General features: G+C 54.5%; 2 protein-coding genes and 1 non-coding gene across 10 annotated transcripts in view; all 3 read left to right on the top strand.

Moving 5' to 3' along the window:
• Positions 1-6677, top strand: part of PUM1 (pumilio RNA binding family member 1) — a 77307-nt gene extending 70630 nt beyond the window's left edge. For all 8 annotated transcript variants that reach the window (XM_076357496.1, XM_076357497.1, XM_076357490.1 and 5 more), the window contains 3 exons: positions 93-214; positions 1658-1850; positions 4893-6677. In XM_076357496.1, coding sequence (XP_076213611.1) covers positions 93-214; positions 1658-1850; positions 4893-5024 — 447 coding nt within the window. In that variant the 3' untranslated portion in view covers positions 5025-6677. The remainder of the gene's footprint in view (positions 1-92; positions 215-1657; positions 1851-4892) is intronic.
• LOC143169911 (small nucleolar RNA SNORD103/SNORD85) lies at positions 2179-2264 on the top strand. Its single transcript, XR_012996958.1, has one exon. It is a non-coding gene; the product is annotated as a small nucleolar RNA SNORD103/SNORD85 (small nucleolar RNA).
• Positions 6678-11183: 4506 nt separating the features above from the next.
• SDC3 (syndecan 3) overlaps positions 11184-16699 on the top strand; it is a 44318-nt gene continuing 38802 nt past the window's right edge. The window contains exon 1 of the mRNA XM_076357348.1: positions 11184-11271. Coding sequence (XP_076213463.1) covers positions 11185-11271 — 87 coding nt within the window. The 5' untranslated portion in view covers position 11184. The remainder of the gene's footprint in view (positions 11272-16699) is intronic.

Below are 16699 nucleotides of genomic sequence, written 5' to 3'. Positions count from 1 at the left end.
AGTTTGTAAGTCTTAATGCACATTGGGAACTAGTTTGATATTAATGGTTCCTGTCCACATTTTGTCACACACTTCTGCTGTCTCTCAAACAGGATCAGTATGGGAACTATGTTATCCAGCATGTACTAGAACATGGTCGGCCTGAGGATAAGAGCAAGATTGTAGCAGAAATTAGAGGCAACGTGCTCGTGTTGAGTCAACATAAATTTGCTAGGTATGAATTTGTTCCTTAAAGTCTCCACGCCCCGTGGGAGCATGGACACGTGCTAGAGTTGCAGAAGAGTTTAGGGGTGGGGCGTAGGGAGGTGAAAATAACTTTTTGCTTAACAACAAAGTGCTATTTATAACTGCTTGTAAACTGGGATGAGTGACTGGCAAGGTAAGTTTTACTTGTAATGAAGGAGGATGAAGATGTGGAAGAGTAGCTCTAATCCAAGTTCCTGAACTTGACGAAGAGTTTTTGTGTGTGTTGGGGTTTTTTTGTTTTGTTTTTGGTGTTTTTTAAGTGGTCACTATCCCTTGGATTATAACGTTCCATAAGAGAGTTTCACTGCCTCTGGGATGCTCTGTCAAGCCACAATGGAGTTTGGGAAATCAATGCAGGAACAATTCTTTTTCATCCCACTTTTCACAGAAGAACCTGTGCTTTTTATATGCTAAGTTTTGCAGTCCTTTTTGAGACACATGCATAATGATATCCTCTTAAAGAAGCTGCAGCAGTCTGAGGTTGTTAGTCCGGATGCTACAGAGCTACACATGGGTAGAAGCAAAATCCAGGTACCTTAGCGGATGTCAAGACGAAGTAATACTTCCCATGTTTGTAAACTCCTTTTGTGTGTGTTTCTAGCCATTTGAACATGAAGGCTGACCTCTTCAAAGGCTCAATATTCTCACGTTTTTATGATTAGTAAAATAGTGCTTTAATACTTATGGACACAAGGGAAGTGTAACATGAACAAGAATTAGAAGAGCGTGGTCTTAATGTTGTTATTTCAGATTCTTCCTCCCTGACTTGCCTTGCTCTTTTTTTCTAACCTTCCTTCCAGATGGAGCGTTAGTTAGTGTAGGATGTCCCCTGAGCTGAGCACTAGTTGTGGCAAACCACTTGGTGATTTTATGATTCAGTCAGGGATGCAGAAGATAAGACTAGCAAAACTCTCCGTCCCCTTTCATATATCCTATTTAACTTGGCTCTCTGGAGAGCAGAGACTAGTCATCTAAATATATTCAGGAATTTTGGAAGTTCTCTGCCTTTGCTAAGATCTTTCGTTCCTGAATAAGCATTTCCCTGTTGTTCTAACCTTGGACCTCCGCTCCCGTCGAGCTCCAGTACTGAGAAAACCAAAGAACAACTCATCTGCTTGTCTAATGGGCATGCTATGAGAACAGACGCTGATCTCAAATACAGCATCATTGTAGAGTTGCACAAATTTGGGTGAAATAAAACCTGAACTGGTCCTTTACCAAATTCACACTCAGATCCCAAGTTCCTTGGACTGCTCTTCTGTTCCACATCGCTGATCTTCTGTGCTGGCACATAATGTCTCTCCCAAATGGTCTGCCCTTGCTAGAAGCGTAAGAGATCTCCTTGGGGTTGAATGAAAAGCCCGGTAGAGATGTCGCGTGCTCACAGACTGTCCTTCTTTTATTGTTACAGCAACGTGGTGGAGAAATGCGTTACTCACGCCTCCCGTACGGAGCGTGCCATGTTGATCGATGAGGTGTGCACTATGAATGATGGCCCTCACAGTGCCTTATACACCATGATGAAAGATCAGTACGCCAACTACGTGGTACAGAAGATGATCGATGTGGCAGAACCAGCACAGCGGAAGATTGTCATGCACAAGGTAAGCAGCTGCTGTCGATTGATAAGGATGTAAGACTTGTCACCGCCACACTGGTTGCGGAGAGAAAATAAGGCTGAGATGATTGCGTTAGAATTTCCTAATGACGGGGGTATTTCAAAGTTGCGTATTTCAGTAGTAGCTGAAAGACAAAAATGTGAAATAACGAGATGCTATTTGGACTTAAAACTAGCTGGTTGCTTCTAGCAATCTCTTCTGACCTAGTAACCTAGTTCTGCACTCGTGGCGTAGCAAACGCTGCTACAAACCGCCAGGACTTTCACTGCAGCAGTGCCATCGGGTTGGTGCCTTGCAAGGGACCCTCTGAAGGTCTGGCGATGACGACACGCTTGCCCTCACTGAGAACAGTGTTCGCTGATGAGAGCAGCTTTATGCGCTCAGTGGAGCCGAGCCAGACCTCGACACACCTGGAGGCCGAGCGTGGACCTGCTGGTTGCGTTTCTGAGGGCTGCCATCGCTGCCTTGTCACTTCATGTCCCTGCTTTACAGCCCTCATCAGGACAGTCAGCGTGGCTGGTAACACCACGCTAACGGGGCGTGTTGCTGTAGCGCCTGAGCCTGGAGCCATTAATCAAATTCTCTATTACTCAGTTTTGAATACGGTTTCGATGAGAGACTTCCACGGTTTAGCTTTACGCTGCAGTGTTGGAATGCATAACAGTTTCAGGACTTAATATTTGTCAAAAATGAAGACAGTTTGGAATTAAATACGCATTGCTGCCAGTCCTGCCTCCCAAGGCTATATGCCTGCTGCCCCAAGGGCAGGAAGCTCTAAAAATCAGGTGATGTCTTCATTTTCCTGCTTTTAAAGGTCACATTTGTGGGTCTTTATAATTGTAATGAATGGAAAAAAATACGCTTTTAAATGTGTAGCAGAACTGAGATTATTTTCTTCAGTCACATGTTTTAGGGTCTCGTACTTTGTGAAAAATACCAGCTACAGCTAGACCTCATACTGGAAATAAAATACTAACACTGGCTTGGAAAACCCCATATTTATTTATTTTTAAGAGGAACTGTGAAGAGTGTCAGGTATTTAAATCCCAATGAAATCAAGTGTATTTAAGAATCCTTGAGTAAGATGGACCAAGTGATTTTTTTTTTTTCTGTAAAAAGACGTGGGTATTATCTGTTCAAGGGAGCTGATTTTTTTTTACCTACGCAAGGCAGTTGATCAGTATGTAAACATCATATGTGCCGTTGAAATAATCTTCAGGGAGGTTAATTCTTAGGCTTAGGAATCATTCAGAGTAGTTCTTCTACACCAAAATCTGTATTGGTCCAAAAGGAATTACAATGATAATTAAAAATGTATGGCAAGGGATATACACAGTTTAACTGTAGCAGAATGACCTGTAGCTTTGCTAATCTATATATAGAGAGAGGGATATTTAAAAAAAAAAAAGATAATACACCAATGATCTTTACTGACATGTTCTTTTTCCTGTCAAGCAAAGTCTTTTGAATAAAATGCTAATTAGGTTATCAGTGTGGTTGTCAAAAATAGAACTGGGATGACAGCTAAATAGGACTGACTGAATATGAAGATTTCAGCTACGTTATCAAGCTGAATGAAAGCCTGGGAAAACTGAGCGTATCGACTGTTGCTTTTAGATTGTGAAAATTGCTATTAGTACAAACAAGTAGTTTGTGTTATTGTTAAAGACAGCACTTTTATTTAAAAAAAAAATATAATAAAATATTGAAAAGTAATTTTAACAGTCAGTTCTGTCAGGGAAAAAAAAAAAGTCTTAGAAAGGAAGACGAAGAAAGAACGAACTGTTGGACCCGGGGAGCTTTTCTTCTCCTTAACCTCAGAGCAGCAGTCAGACCTTCTTGGAAATGGGATGTGGGGAGGGCCAAGGCGTCAATTTATGATTATTACAAGATGGGTCCTTGAGCTGAAATAGGAATTTAAAACGGTTAGAGGCTGAGCTGATGAAGTAGGGTGAGCTTGGGATGGATTTCCCCATGGAGTTCTACAGTCAGTCCTGGCTGGGGCGAGTAGTGGTGATGTACCTGCCCGAGGAGCAGGGAGTGCTGTACGTCCTGTGGTGGCTGTTTTCTCATCCTGTCTGCAGCTCCCACCGCAGAGTAGAAAGTCCATCGTAATTGTGTTACTGAAGGAACGTGCTGGTGGTGTGGGATATTTCTCATCTAGTAATGAAAATGAATCGCTCTTATGTCTCGTTCCTCTGAAACTGTCCAGGAGAACTTCAGCAGCATGATGATGTTACTAGGACAAAAACAGCTCTCCTTGTTCGGGTGCTCTGGCCGTAAAGGTGGTTTTACTCTGGCTACAGTCCTTACAGTGGCGTTGAAAGTGACTTTTACTGTGAAGTAGTGTGAGCGGGTGAAGTTTTGCTTCCGCAGACCTCTCCTCTGCTTAAAAAAAATACTGTAATTGTCAGGTTCAGAAATTAAACTGCTGTTCAGCCCGGGAACACTGCATGCCTCTCCCAGTAGCTCTTTCAGATAGACTGCTGAAATTCATACCAGCAACTCTTCCCGGCTTTTAGCAGTTTTTTGAAGTTCAGCCTGTAGCCTGGAAGGAGGCAGAAGACCCTGCTCATGTTCAGCAAAAGCTGCTCAGCCCCACTAGACCCTTCTGATGCCTTTTCTGCCTTAGTGTGTTTGCCCGCAGGCTGGGGGCAGAGTGTCAGGGCACCCTTGGGAAGCTCGAGCACCCAGGGGTCCTGTCTTTCCAGCCTCCTCTCTTGGGACAAAGCCTTGTATTCATCCACACACTCGGATCCAACTGGATTCCAGTAAAATGGCTCAAGACGACGCCACCTGCTTGACCAGAAGTTCCTCCTAAAAATAGCATCAGTGAGTTATGGAACATTAACTTGATTCACAGTAATTGAGGTGATCACAGCAAATGGCGCTTTAATATTTCAGGCATTTTTGTGGTCTTCTGCCCGTGGCCAGCACTCTGACCGTGCGGTACCCGGAGCTCGCTCAGGATTGACGTGGCCGTAATTCGGGTTCCTAAGCTTCACTCGCTCTTCTTTTATCTCCTAGATCCGGCCTCACATCGCTACCCTGCGTAAATACACCTACGGCAAACACATTTTGGCCAAGCTGGAGAAGTACTACATGAAGAACGGGGTGGACCTAGGGCCCATTTGTGGACCACCGAACGGGATCATCTGAGGCAGCGAACTGGGGAGGAGCTCACTGGCCATCCGGCATCTACAACCAGCAACCGACAATATTCCAATATACAGTTAGAAAATGTTTTATGGTTGCTAAACTGCTAAAAAAGAAAAAAGAAAAGCCTTTGTAAATTTCTTTAATTTTATTATGCATAACATGTACTAATTATTTTTTTTAATTAACTAATTGCCCTGCTGTTTTACTGGTGTATAGAATACTTGTACATAGGTATCAAATGTACATGGAAGGCCACATTTTTGTTCACTGTTGTATCTATATTCCAAATGTGGAAACTTTCAGGGTGGTTGGTTTGAAGAAAACAAACAAAAAACCCCGTTTTTAATTCATCTGCCTTGCAGGCAACTCTTTTGCAAATACCTGTTTTTTCTCCTTTTAGTCAAAAGTCAGCAAGAAGTTTGAATTTTAGTTAAATGGCACAAACGACGCATTTAACGCTGTTTATAAATAAAAAAAAATTCAACTTGCTAGAGCTTCAGTTTAAAAAAAGAATTAAGTTTTTGAAACTTTTTAATTGCCTTTTTTTTTTTTTTTTTTTTTTTTTTTAGTATAACATGCTAAAGGAGGTAGCTTAGCTGTCGTTTTTGGGAAGAAAACGTACACACCCAGAAAGTTTTTAAAGCGAGGGGGCGAGGGGCGGGTGTACTTGTTTACTGCCTACTCGGTTTGTTCTGTTAACATTGAGAGACACAATTTGATTATTTAGCATGAGGAAAAAAAAAAAATCCAACTCGGCTTTGGTCTTGCTTCTATAAATATATAGTGTATACTTGGTGTAGACTTTACATATATAAAAATTTGTAGTATTTTCTTGTTTTGATGTCTGATCTGTATCTATAATGTACCCTAGTAGTGGAACATACTTCTGACTGTACAATTGTACATTTGTAAACCTCTGTAATGTAAATGTGGAGAAGTTTGAATCGACATAAACCCGTTTTTTGGTAAGAAAAAAGAATTAGCAAAACCTGTGCATTTCAGTGTATATTCACACCTTTTATGGTCGTAGCATATAGTGTTGTATATTGTAAATTGTAATTTCAACCAGAAGTAAATTTTTTCTTTTGAAGGAAATGTTCTCTTTATACAGCCTAGTTAATGTTTAAAAAAAAAAATAAATGCTTGGTTTTATTTGTCACCTAGTTGAACAGTAGCGATCCTTTCTAAATGTTATACAAAAAATGATTCAGTTCAAAATAGTGTTTTTTTGAATCTTAAAAAGTAATGTTTTGCTTATTTTGTGACAGTAAGAAACAAAAAGTGCAAAAGTACAGAATCCCCTAGTTTTCCTTACAATCAGAGTCCCTTTTCACCTTGTAAAGTGTGAATCACCTTCCCTTTTTGTACAGAAGATGAACTGTATTTTGCATTTTGTCTACTTGTAAGTGAATGTAACATACTGTCAATTTTCCTTGTTTGAATATAGAATTGTAACACTACACGGTGTACATTTACAGAGCCTTGTGTATATTTCCAATGAACTTTTTTGCAAGCACACTTGTAACCATATGTGTATAATTAACAAACCTGTGTATGCTTATGCCTGGGCGACTATTTTTTGTAACTCTTGTGTAGATTGTCTCTAAACAACGTGTGATCTTTATTTTGAAAAATACAGAACTTTGGAATCTGGCTTCGCGTTTACTTTGAACACCTTCACCAGGGTGCCACCCCCACAACTTTTTGCCTTTTTTTTTTTTTTTTTTTTTTAATTTTTTATTTAAGAGCAGCCTTCCCGCGTCGGCCGAGGGCGGCTGTGTCCGCTCTGGGCAGCAGATGCACGTGGAAAACGAAGAGCAGAGCCGACCACGTTACGTATTGCTGCTTCCCACTATTGCCATCCCTCCTCCTGGGGTCTGGGATTTTGGCTGGATTTTGGATTTCCCCCCCCTCCTCTAAACCTTTTCGGAGCCCAGACAAACTCGCAGCACCCACAGCCTCCATCCTCTGGCAGTAAGTTGGAGGTGAGCATCCACCAAGTGTCTCTTGCTCATTTTAAGCGCTGCGCCCCTTGCAGAGCGGGGCCGGGAATAACTTTCCCTGGCACCGCTCATCTTCCGCTCGCGGTTTCCTCTGCTGCTCCCGTCCCCCCCTCCCTCCTGCCCTCTCTGCAGGCTGGGGTTGGCGGTCCACGGGGTTGATGGTTGCGTGGAAGCTGTTTGTTATCCTCATCCTCCTCTTCACTTTTTGGGGTGGGGGGAGGAAAGGCGCTGGGAGGGGGCTGGGGAGCCGCGGCCAGCGGTCGAGGTGGGGATCCACCAGCAATACTGAGTGCCACGATGTTTTCTGGGTCACCAAGAACTGCTAGAAAAGCAAGAGCAAACACCGAGCTCGTGTTTCCATGGAGACTTTCCCCAGCCCCAAGCCCTCCTTCCCAAGAGGTGACGCTCCGCCTGGGGCCCGGCGCTGGGCGAGCAAAGCCGGGGCTGTCCTCTGTCCTCCTCACCTGCGTCGCCTCCCTCCCCTGCTCCCAGTTCATCGTCTGCTGCCCAGACCCTGTTCTCCTGCAGCTTCGCAGTCTGCCTCTGTCCTTTATTCCCCCAGCTCCCTGTCTCGGGGAAGCTCCAGCTCTGCGTTTTCATCCCTGCGTGACCCTTGCTCGGGGAGAAAACCGGCCTCTTTAGGACCAATTTTTCTTCATTTACCAGTGTAAAGGACCTTCCCTCTCCCTGCGGTGCAGTTCAGTGGCCGCTGGTTTTAAAGACCTTTTCTGAAGGTTATCATCAGAATAATTTGGGAAATCCTGGTAAGTTTGAGCACTTGTGCGAATGGGGTGAGGTGTGATAAATTGATGGGGCGGGAAGAAACTTCCTATTTTACAGGAAATTAGGTTTTTTGCTCAGGGCATTAAAACGTTTGATTTTGGAGTATGTGTCAAAAGCTACTGATCCTTCCCATGCTGCCGCTTTCTTCTTCTCACCCCTCAACAAAAACCAATACCCCTGTGACCCAGCAGTGGTTTTAATCGGTTTTCACACCCGTTGCTGTTAAATTTAGCGGAGAGAGCTGACTTGGGCTTTCTGAAACCTTTTTTGCCCTGGGTTTGAAGCCAGACCGTGCAATGAGCAACAGCCATCGCACCGAGCCAGGAGGGTTATGGGAGCACTTGGGTCCCAGTCCTGGAGCCTTTGGGGCTCCTACAGCTCTTTAACGCTTCATTTAACCCACAGTGCTTGAGCAGCTCAGCGAGGCAGCAGCGTGGCTGTGGATTTGGGGCAGAACGTGGCGAAAGCAAGGGATATTCTTTCTTTTTAAGTTTAATTTAATTTCACATTGAGCGTCTATCTCAGTTTCGAGAGTGGGGTGAGAGTCTGCCCAGGCTCCATGTTTCTTCCCCCAGGCGCCCGTCAGTCCGGGGTTAACCCTGGGCACCCTTCCCACCACCGCAGCGGCAGCAAAGGTGTTCAGGAACGGGTTTAACTCTTGCCCAGACCTGCAAACTCCTGCTCCGTGCCTGACCCAGGGGGAAGGATCTGGCCAGCAGTGCCTGAGCGCCGGCAGGGCTGGGGCCCAGCCTGGGTGGCAGCCCCACGCCCGGTGGCATTGGCCCTGCCGGGGTAAGGGAGGGGGCACGGCGGGGGCTTGCTGGGAAGGATACGGCCGGGTCGCTTCGTGCGGGCCCCCTCTTTGGTTATTCCTGAGCACGGCTGCTGGTTGCTGCTGGAGAAGGGACGCGAAGGGATCCAGCACATCAGCCAGGGTCCATCACGTAAGCTGGGATCCATCGTGACACCCAGGATCCATCACATCAGCCGGGATCCATCACGTCAGCCAGGGTCCATCGTGACACCCAGGATCCATCACCTCGTCCGGGATCCATCACACTCACCCTAACCCCATGGAACAAGATTTCCCGCTTCCAACGGGGCCGCAGCGGGGTAGAAAAGGACCCCGTGGCAGCTGGGGACCGCCCCCCCCCCCCCCCGGCCCCCTCCCGTGGGACCCCGACTCTCGTGTGCAGGCACCTCTGTCGCTCCTCCACGCGTCGGGGGCCACTTCTCGGGTGACAGCCCCTTGGTGGGGACCTGCAGGGACTTTGGCCCCCCTGCTCCATCCCCTGCGGGGGGGGGGGGGGGGGGGGGCGCAGCGCGGCGGAGCTGCAGGGGTGGCCGCGGCCACGGCGGGGCGGTGCAGCCCCAGCAACGCGCCCCCGGCCCGGCGGCTCCGCGGCGCCGCTGTCCCCGCTCCGGTCCCCTCCCCTGCCCCGGGGAACCCCCCCCAGGACCCCGACCCATCCCTGCTGCGTTCGGCACCACCCAAAGCCTTTCCCCGGGTTTTGTCCCCCCCGCCCCAGCTTCTTGCTGGTGATATTAATGCCTTTTTTTTTTTTTTTTAATTATTAATTTGGATCCTGCTAATTACAGAGCAGTTAGAACAGAGGAGCGGCTCAGGTGGGGACCCCGAGGCAGAGCCCCCCCGCGATGTTTCACGCCCCCAGAGAGGAGGGTTGCTCTGAGTTAGTTTCCCATCAAACGGGGAACGGGGAGGATGCTCTGCCGTGGGACGTGCCCCAGCTCTCCCAGTTCAAGGGGCTGCGTCTCAATTTTTAGATTAATTTGGCTGATTTCCCCTCCTAAACCAGCGGTGCTGGGAGGGAAATGCCCTTTACTCCAGGTAATCCCCCCTGATCCCCTCTTGACCTCCTCCCGGCGTGTATTTTGCATTCAGATGAGGTTTTTTATGAGAATCTGAGTATATTTTTAGGCTTTTCACAGAAAGCGTGCGAAAGCCATTAGGAGGAATTACACGTGTGTGAGAAACGACTCATTTATATCCCATCCCGTCTGTTCCCAGCTCACCCACAGCTACTGCCTCCCGGGACCATCGGGGTGACAGAATGCCCAAATTTGGAGCAAAGTCACCCAAGGGTCACCCATCAGCCACATGCCATGACGAGGGACTGCCCTGTCCTCTGATCTCACTGTTATTCCTTTTTTTTTTTAAGGGGGAAACTGAGGCATGGTGCTGTGGGGCTGGTCAAGCTATTGGCATGGGGCTGGGGGCGAGTCCTGGCTCTGCTCGGAGGATTTTCCCCTCCCGGGTTGTACCCCCAGGGATGGCCCTGGCCCCAGCACCCATCCAGGGGTGACTGAGGGTCACACGGAGGGGAGGCGCAGGGACCAGGGCAGGGTGGGGGTCCCATGCTGGAGGCAGATCCCGGGGCCCCCATCTGCCCCTGGTTCCTGTCCCCCATCCACCCTGAGGTGACCCCGTCTGCCCCAGGATACCCCCCTCTGCCCCTGGGCCCCACCCATCTGCCTGTTGATCCCTCCCCATACTCCCCTGAGCCCCCCATCTACCCCTGGGCCCCCCAGCTGCCCCTGAGTCCCCCCCATTGCCTCAGCACACCCCCACCTACCCTGGCTTCCCCCATCTGCCCCAGGATCCCTGCTCCATCCGCCCCAGCTCCCCCTCCATCTACCCCTGGGTCCCCACAATCTGTCCCAGGACTCCCCCGTATCTACCTTTGGGTCCCCCATCTGTCCCAGGTCCCCCCCATCTGCCCTAGTCCTCCTCCCATCTATCCCTGGGTACCCCTCATCTGCCCCAGGTCCCCCCTGTACCTACCCTTGGGCCCTCCCCCATCCACTCCGGGGTCCCCACATCCGCCCCCAGGCCCTCCCATCTACCCCTGGATCCCCCCAGTCTGACTCAGATCCCCCCCTATATCTGCCCCAGGGTCCCCCCCATCTGCCCCACGCCCCCTCATCTACCCTTGGGTCCCCCCCCATCTGCCCCAGGCCCCCTCATCTACCCTTGGGTTCCCCCCCATCTGTCCCAGGTTCCCCCCCATCTACCCCAGGGTCCCCCCCATCTACCCCAGGGTCCCCCCACCTACCCCCGCTCCCCATCCCGCTCCCCCCCCCCCCCCGGGCCGGGTCCGGGGGCTCCCCCGGCGGCGGGGCCGTTGCCGGGCCGGGGCGGGTGGGGGACCGGGGGCGGGGGTCCGGCCCGGCGCTTCCTGCGGGGCGGCGGCGCGGGGGGGGGGGGCGCGGCGGGGAGGGCGGCGCGGCGGCGGCGGCGGCCCGCACCCACACCGCCTCCCGCGGGCGGCGGCAACAAAGGCCCTTCCCCGCCCCCGCCGCCGCCTCCCGCCGCCGCTGCAGCCGCCGCCGCCAGCCGTCCTTGCGGCAGGAAGATGCCCGGGGAGGTGCCGCCGCCGGCGCCCCGGGGGCTGCGGAGCCTCGCGGTGCTGCTGCTGCTGCTGAGCGCCCGCGCCGCGCTGGTGAGTGCGACCGGCACCGGCACCGGGCGGGGGGCAAGGGGGGACCGGCGTCGGCATCGTGCGTGGACCGGCAACGGGCGGGGGTGGCGGCACCGGCATCGTGCACGGACCGGCCCCGGGCAGGGGGACCGGCACCGGGCTGTGGGGGCGTGGGACCGGTATCGGCATCGTGCGTGGACCGGCACCGGGCGGGGAGGGGGGGATGGGACCGGCAGCGTGCACGGACCGGCCCCGGGCAGGGGCACCGGTACTGGGTTTGGAGGAGGGGGGGACGGGGACGTTGGACCAGCCCCGGGCACGGACCGGTCCCGGGCGGGGGAGGGACCGGCAGCGGGCGGGGGGGACTGAGACCGGATCGGGGTGCTGGGACCGGCATCGGTATCGTGCGTGGACCGGCACCGCGCGGGGGGGGACAGGCACCCGACTGGGGAGGGCGGGGGGGGCGGCACCCCCGCACCCGGCGTGGAGGAGGGTCCCGGAGCCGGCACCCTGCGGGGGGTGGTGGGGACCGGCGCCCCGCTCGGGTGGGGTCGGGCCGGCACCTTGCTGGGGGGGTTCCGGGAGTCCGCTGCCCACCCTGGGGCTCGCACCTTGCTGGGTGAGGGGGGCGGGCACCCAGCTCCCGAGGGGCTCCGGTCCCCAGCACCCTGCTCCGTGCCAGCCCCTCCCTGCCTGCACCCCCTCCCCCCAAAGCCGCAGACCCCCAGCGGGCAGCGCAGGCAGGAGCCGGTGCGCCCCCCCCCCCCCCCCCCGGGGGTGCCCCCTCCCCTGCGTACCCCCCCGGGGCAGCGCTGGGGCAGGGGCTCAGCCCAGGGGTGCAGGCAGGGCTGGGCGAGGCCGGCGGGAGCGGGGAGGGGGGGCAGGCAGGGTGCCGGGGCCCTGCCGTGTGCGTGGGGAGGGGGGTGCGGGCAGATGCCATTTGAAGGTCGTAGGGAAACACGCCTTAAAAATAACCCTGCGGGGGGGAGGGGGGGGGGGAGAGGGAGGAAAATCCCGCTCCTGCCCGCTCCCGCTTTCTGGTGGCAGAAGAAACTTGGGGGGTTTTGCCCCGTCCCTGCAGGCACTGAGACCTGCCTGCCCCCCTGCCTGCCCCCCTGCCTGCCCCCCGGAATCTCTCTTGCACCTCCAGCCCAGTACAGAGGTAGCTGCAGGCAAGCCCTGCCTGCTGCTCGTCCCTTGCCTGCACAGGCATTGCCCCTCTCTGCCCAGGGGGTTTTCCCAGCCCTGCTCACGGAGAGGATTTCGACGTTGGCAGGAGGAAGGGGTTATGTCCCCGGCTTCTCGTGGCGCTTCCAAAAACTGCTTCTCCCCACCGCCGGCACGCTCCAGCTGGGAAACCCTCCACCGGAGCCACCCTGCCCTGCCTGCACCCTGCCCGGCGTGAGCCGCTTATGGGAGCGCTTGGGGGACCCAGGGTGGCTTTGCAGGGCGCTGGCTGTTGGGTGATGCTCTACGGGAAGGATCCTCCTGCAACCGGGAGATGCTTTTCCCACACAACCGGTTGTGCTCCAGGGCATCGGGAGAAGCCAGGAGGAATGGGAGGAAGGCTGCCTGCCGCTGCCTCCTCCTCCTCTCTTCAAGAGGGGAAGAAGTCCCAGGGCCTGGCTGCTCACCAGCACGCGACCCGCTGCATTAAATAACCCGGAGCTCTTCCCCATCCTCCTGGGATTCTGGTTTGTGGGCGCCGCAGGCTGGCACCCCTATTTGCGGGGCAGTGGGTGCGTGCGGGGTGTTCGCCCGGCTTTCCCAGCAGCGGTTATTCCCCCTCCCGATGAGCCAGATGCAACTTTGGTGTTTCTGAGGAGGCTGCTGAGCCGTTATTGAGAAGACCATCAGGTGCGTGATTTACTCGTGTGAGTGGCGATAAATATTGTGGCTCCTGGCGATGCCGCGCAGCCGCTTGCGCGGTGTATCAAAGGCAGTTTATTAAGCTGAATATTGCGCTTTGCCATTGATCCGGGGGAGCCCGAGCTCTGCCGGCAGCTCCCCTCCATCGCTGGGTGCCCACGGCGGCGAGAGGTACATGTGGCCATGCCAGCACCTCCAGCACCCATGGTGAGCGTGGGGTCGGCTGCATGGGTGCTTCCCCCCCCCCCCCCCCCCCCCCGCCCCAAATAAGCTTTTCCCCCCTTCCCCATTTGGGGAATTTTAGTTGCCGGCTGGTGGATGGCGATGCAGATGGGTTGCTGGCATTTGCTGAGGATAATTAGGCAGGAAAGGTTACGGGCTTGTTAAATGCCAGGATGGGAGGTGATGGGATGCTGGGATGCTCCTGGGGACTACGGGGCAGGGCTGGGGCTGGGGGGAGGCAGCCCAGGGGAGGCAGGAGGCTGCTTTCCCCCAGGAGGGATGCTCCAGGGGACATCGGGCATCCTCGCCTGGAGGGAACTGAGGTCTCTCCTCTCCCCCCCTTCTCTTTGCTGAAGCTTTTAAATCATTCCGTCTCGTTGGACAAAGTCTCGGCTTCTCCCTGGGGTCACCGGGATGGGAAGTGGTGACTTGGCACAGCTCTGGTGCATCCCAGCCGGCTGTCGTGATAATGGGATGGGGGATGGATTTGGGGACCCCTGTCCCCCTGGTGCAGTTGTGCAGGCAACTGGGTAACGCTGTCTGCAAACTCCGTGCTGGATCCTGGTCCCTGCCAGGGAGCATTTCTCCAGAGCAGCACCCGGAGAATTAATTAATATTTGCACTGTGGAGACCGGACAAATAACTCCGGCTCCTGTTGGCACCGAGCCCACGAACTCCCCGGGACGGGCCCAGTGCTGCGTCTCCCTGTCCCCGGCCCGGGGGAGCGCAGGGGGACGGGGGCTGCTGGCCTCGGCACAGGGATGTGGCGTTGCTGGAGTGTTTGGGAACCGTAACGAGTCTCCCGGGACTCAGCGCTTCCCTTTGATCTCGTGATGGCTGTGATCCCTCTTGGCCCTGGGTTTGGGTTTGGGGAAGCTGGGATCGGTCCTGCTGGGATCGATCCCTTTAACCCTTTGTGAGCCTCCGCGGGAGCGCTGCGGGGCAGGGGCTGCCTCTCCTGGTGCATCCCGATCCTGGCAGTGGGGTTTCCCAAGAGTGTCATGGACCGCAAGTTTGGTTTTGGCTGGGATTCCCCAGGGCTGTAAAGCTCATGAGCTCACCCTGTCCGTCCCTGCCGACCCCCATCTCCTGCCTCATCGCTTTGGAGCCGGCTACAGACCACTTTGAGAGAGGACAAGGTCTGGACCTGTTTGGGAGATCCAGGCAGCTCGGTGGAGAGGAGCCCCCGCATCAGCTGTGCCCGTGGCGGGGGCGAGCTCAACCCCTTATTAGACACCCGAGAATCCAAGAGCGGGCTTTTTTCTGCACAGCCGGGAGAGCTGGCTGCTCCCCACCCCACAGACCACATGCAGGCCGGGGGGGGTCACTCCTTCCTCCTCCTTTTCTTCCTCCTTCGTGCAGGTCCTCAGTGGGGAGCTGGGATGCTGCAGCATCCGGGGACCGTTTGGGGACAGAGCGGGCAGGGGGAGAGGGCAGCGCCAGGCAGCACTGCTCACGTTAATTAGATTCAGGCAAAGTGCGGGCTGATGAGCTTTAATCAGCGACGGTGGCCCACGCGCTGGGCGGCGGCGAGATGCCGGGGGAGCGGGTGCATCCAGCCAGCCCTGTGTGACACCCCCGGTCTGGGGACCCCAAGTCCCTCGGCGTGCTGGGGAAGGATGCTTTGCCTTGGCCCCGGCTGGCTGAGCTGCGAGCTTAGGGATCAACTCGTCACCTTAATTACTGAGAGCGTCGATTAGCCGTAACCTTTCCGCAGGTCCCAGCCGCTCACGTCCCTGTCCCCGCTGGAGCTTTGCCTGGGACGGCTTTGGGGCCAGTCTCATCCTGCTCCTCTTTGTAGGGTATCGGGGAGGTGGTTCTTGATTTAGTCCTGGACCGTGTTTCCATGGGGCTCTCCCGGCGAGGGTAAACGTGGTACGGCATCCCTTGCACCTTGCAATCCCTTAAAATCCACCCTTGGCTCAATCTGGAGGGATGATGGGGAATGTGGGACCCGGAGATGCCTCACGGCCCCGCAGAGGTTTGGGGTGGAGCATCCACCTCTCCCTGCAGAGGATTTGGGGGTCTCGGCATCCCCCGCAGCTCTGGGTCCCACCGGTACCGACGTGGGGGCTTGGGGGTTTGTAGGGCACCCTTGTTTCCACGACGTTTGCCGGTGGTCCAGGGTTGGCAGCTTCCCGGTGGCCAGCCTGGCATCGGGGCCACGGGCCGTCTTTCCCTTCTGAGGTTTGTGGGTGCTCTGGGGGCTGCCGTGAAATTGTGGGGCGTGTAACGAGTTTGCTAAGGACTCAGCCTGGCTCCCGGGGGGGGTGGATTTGAGCTCCCTGGTGTGAGCTGGGGTAATGCTGTGGTTAAACCCAGCCCTCTTTGTAGGGACATCCCAGCTCTCCCCACCCAGCTGTGCTCAGCACCCAGCTCCTTCCTCTTACGAGCAAGAGGTGAAGCAAGTTCATGGAGAAACTGAGGGGGGGAAATTAAAAAAAAAAAAAAAAAAAAAAGGGGGTCCCAGAGCTTCTCAAGGGGCACAGGGTCCTCTGGCCACTGGCATCTCCTGTCCCTGCCCGTGCGTGGCGTGGCCGAAGTGGGGGTTAAGTCCCCAAGTGTCCTTAAGGCTCCTTTTCCCCTTGGAAGAGCGGCCAGGAGATGCGCGGCAGCCCTGGGAGACGGCAGCCGGGCCGGGAGAATGCCCATCCCCGGCGAGACGTGAGCCAGGTACCAAACCCCGCCGGGCTGGTCAGCTGGGAAGGCACCGAAACCGGGGCTGTGCCCTGGGAGATGGGAGCCTTTCCCTTCACAAACCTTTAAAGACTTTAAAATAGTTTTAAGTTGGGGCATTAATTCTTTACACGTCCTCGCCCTTCTGTGCTTTCCCCGTGCTCGGAGCGGGGCAGGGAGGCCGGGTCTGATCGCATCCTTGCACCCTGCGTGGCTCTGGGTGTGGTGTTTGGTTTTATTCCGCTCCCCAACAAAGCAGCCCGGTGCTCAGCATCTCTGCAAATCCAGCCTCGATGACCAGGAGATGGGGAGCAGTTATGTGCGGGGAGAAACCCCCTTTAGCACGTGGTTTGACATCCCCCGGGAGCAGCGGGCAGGTACCTTCGCCAGAGCTGTGGTCCTCAGCATCCCCCTTCCCTCTGCATCCTCCCCACTCGATTTCACGCCTGCACAAGGCTCCTTTGGCTCAGGACCCCAGGGAGCTGCCAGAGGAGGATTTATCCTGCTAAACGGGTGATGCCGTCAAGCTTCTCACGAGCAGAAAGGGGGACGTGCCTCTGTTTTTCACCCCAGCAGTGTCAGCCTGGCCCCGGCAGAAGATGCTCGTCCCTTGCCGGCCGTGTCCCTGGAGACGGTGCCGCAACACGTGCGCGGAGGGAGGAGCGGCTGCCGCCGGAGAGGT

The sequence above is a fragment of the Aptenodytes patagonicus genome, chromosome 21, assembly GCF_965638725.1.
Source record: "Aptenodytes patagonicus chromosome 21, bAptPat1.pri.cur, whole genome shotgun sequence".
Classification (NCBI taxonomy): Eukaryota; Metazoa; Chordata; class Aves; order Sphenisciformes; family Spheniscidae; genus Aptenodytes; species Aptenodytes patagonicus.
The sequence above is the reverse complement of the archived record's forward strand: the minus strand, read 5'-3'. Positions and strand labels throughout refer to the sequence as shown.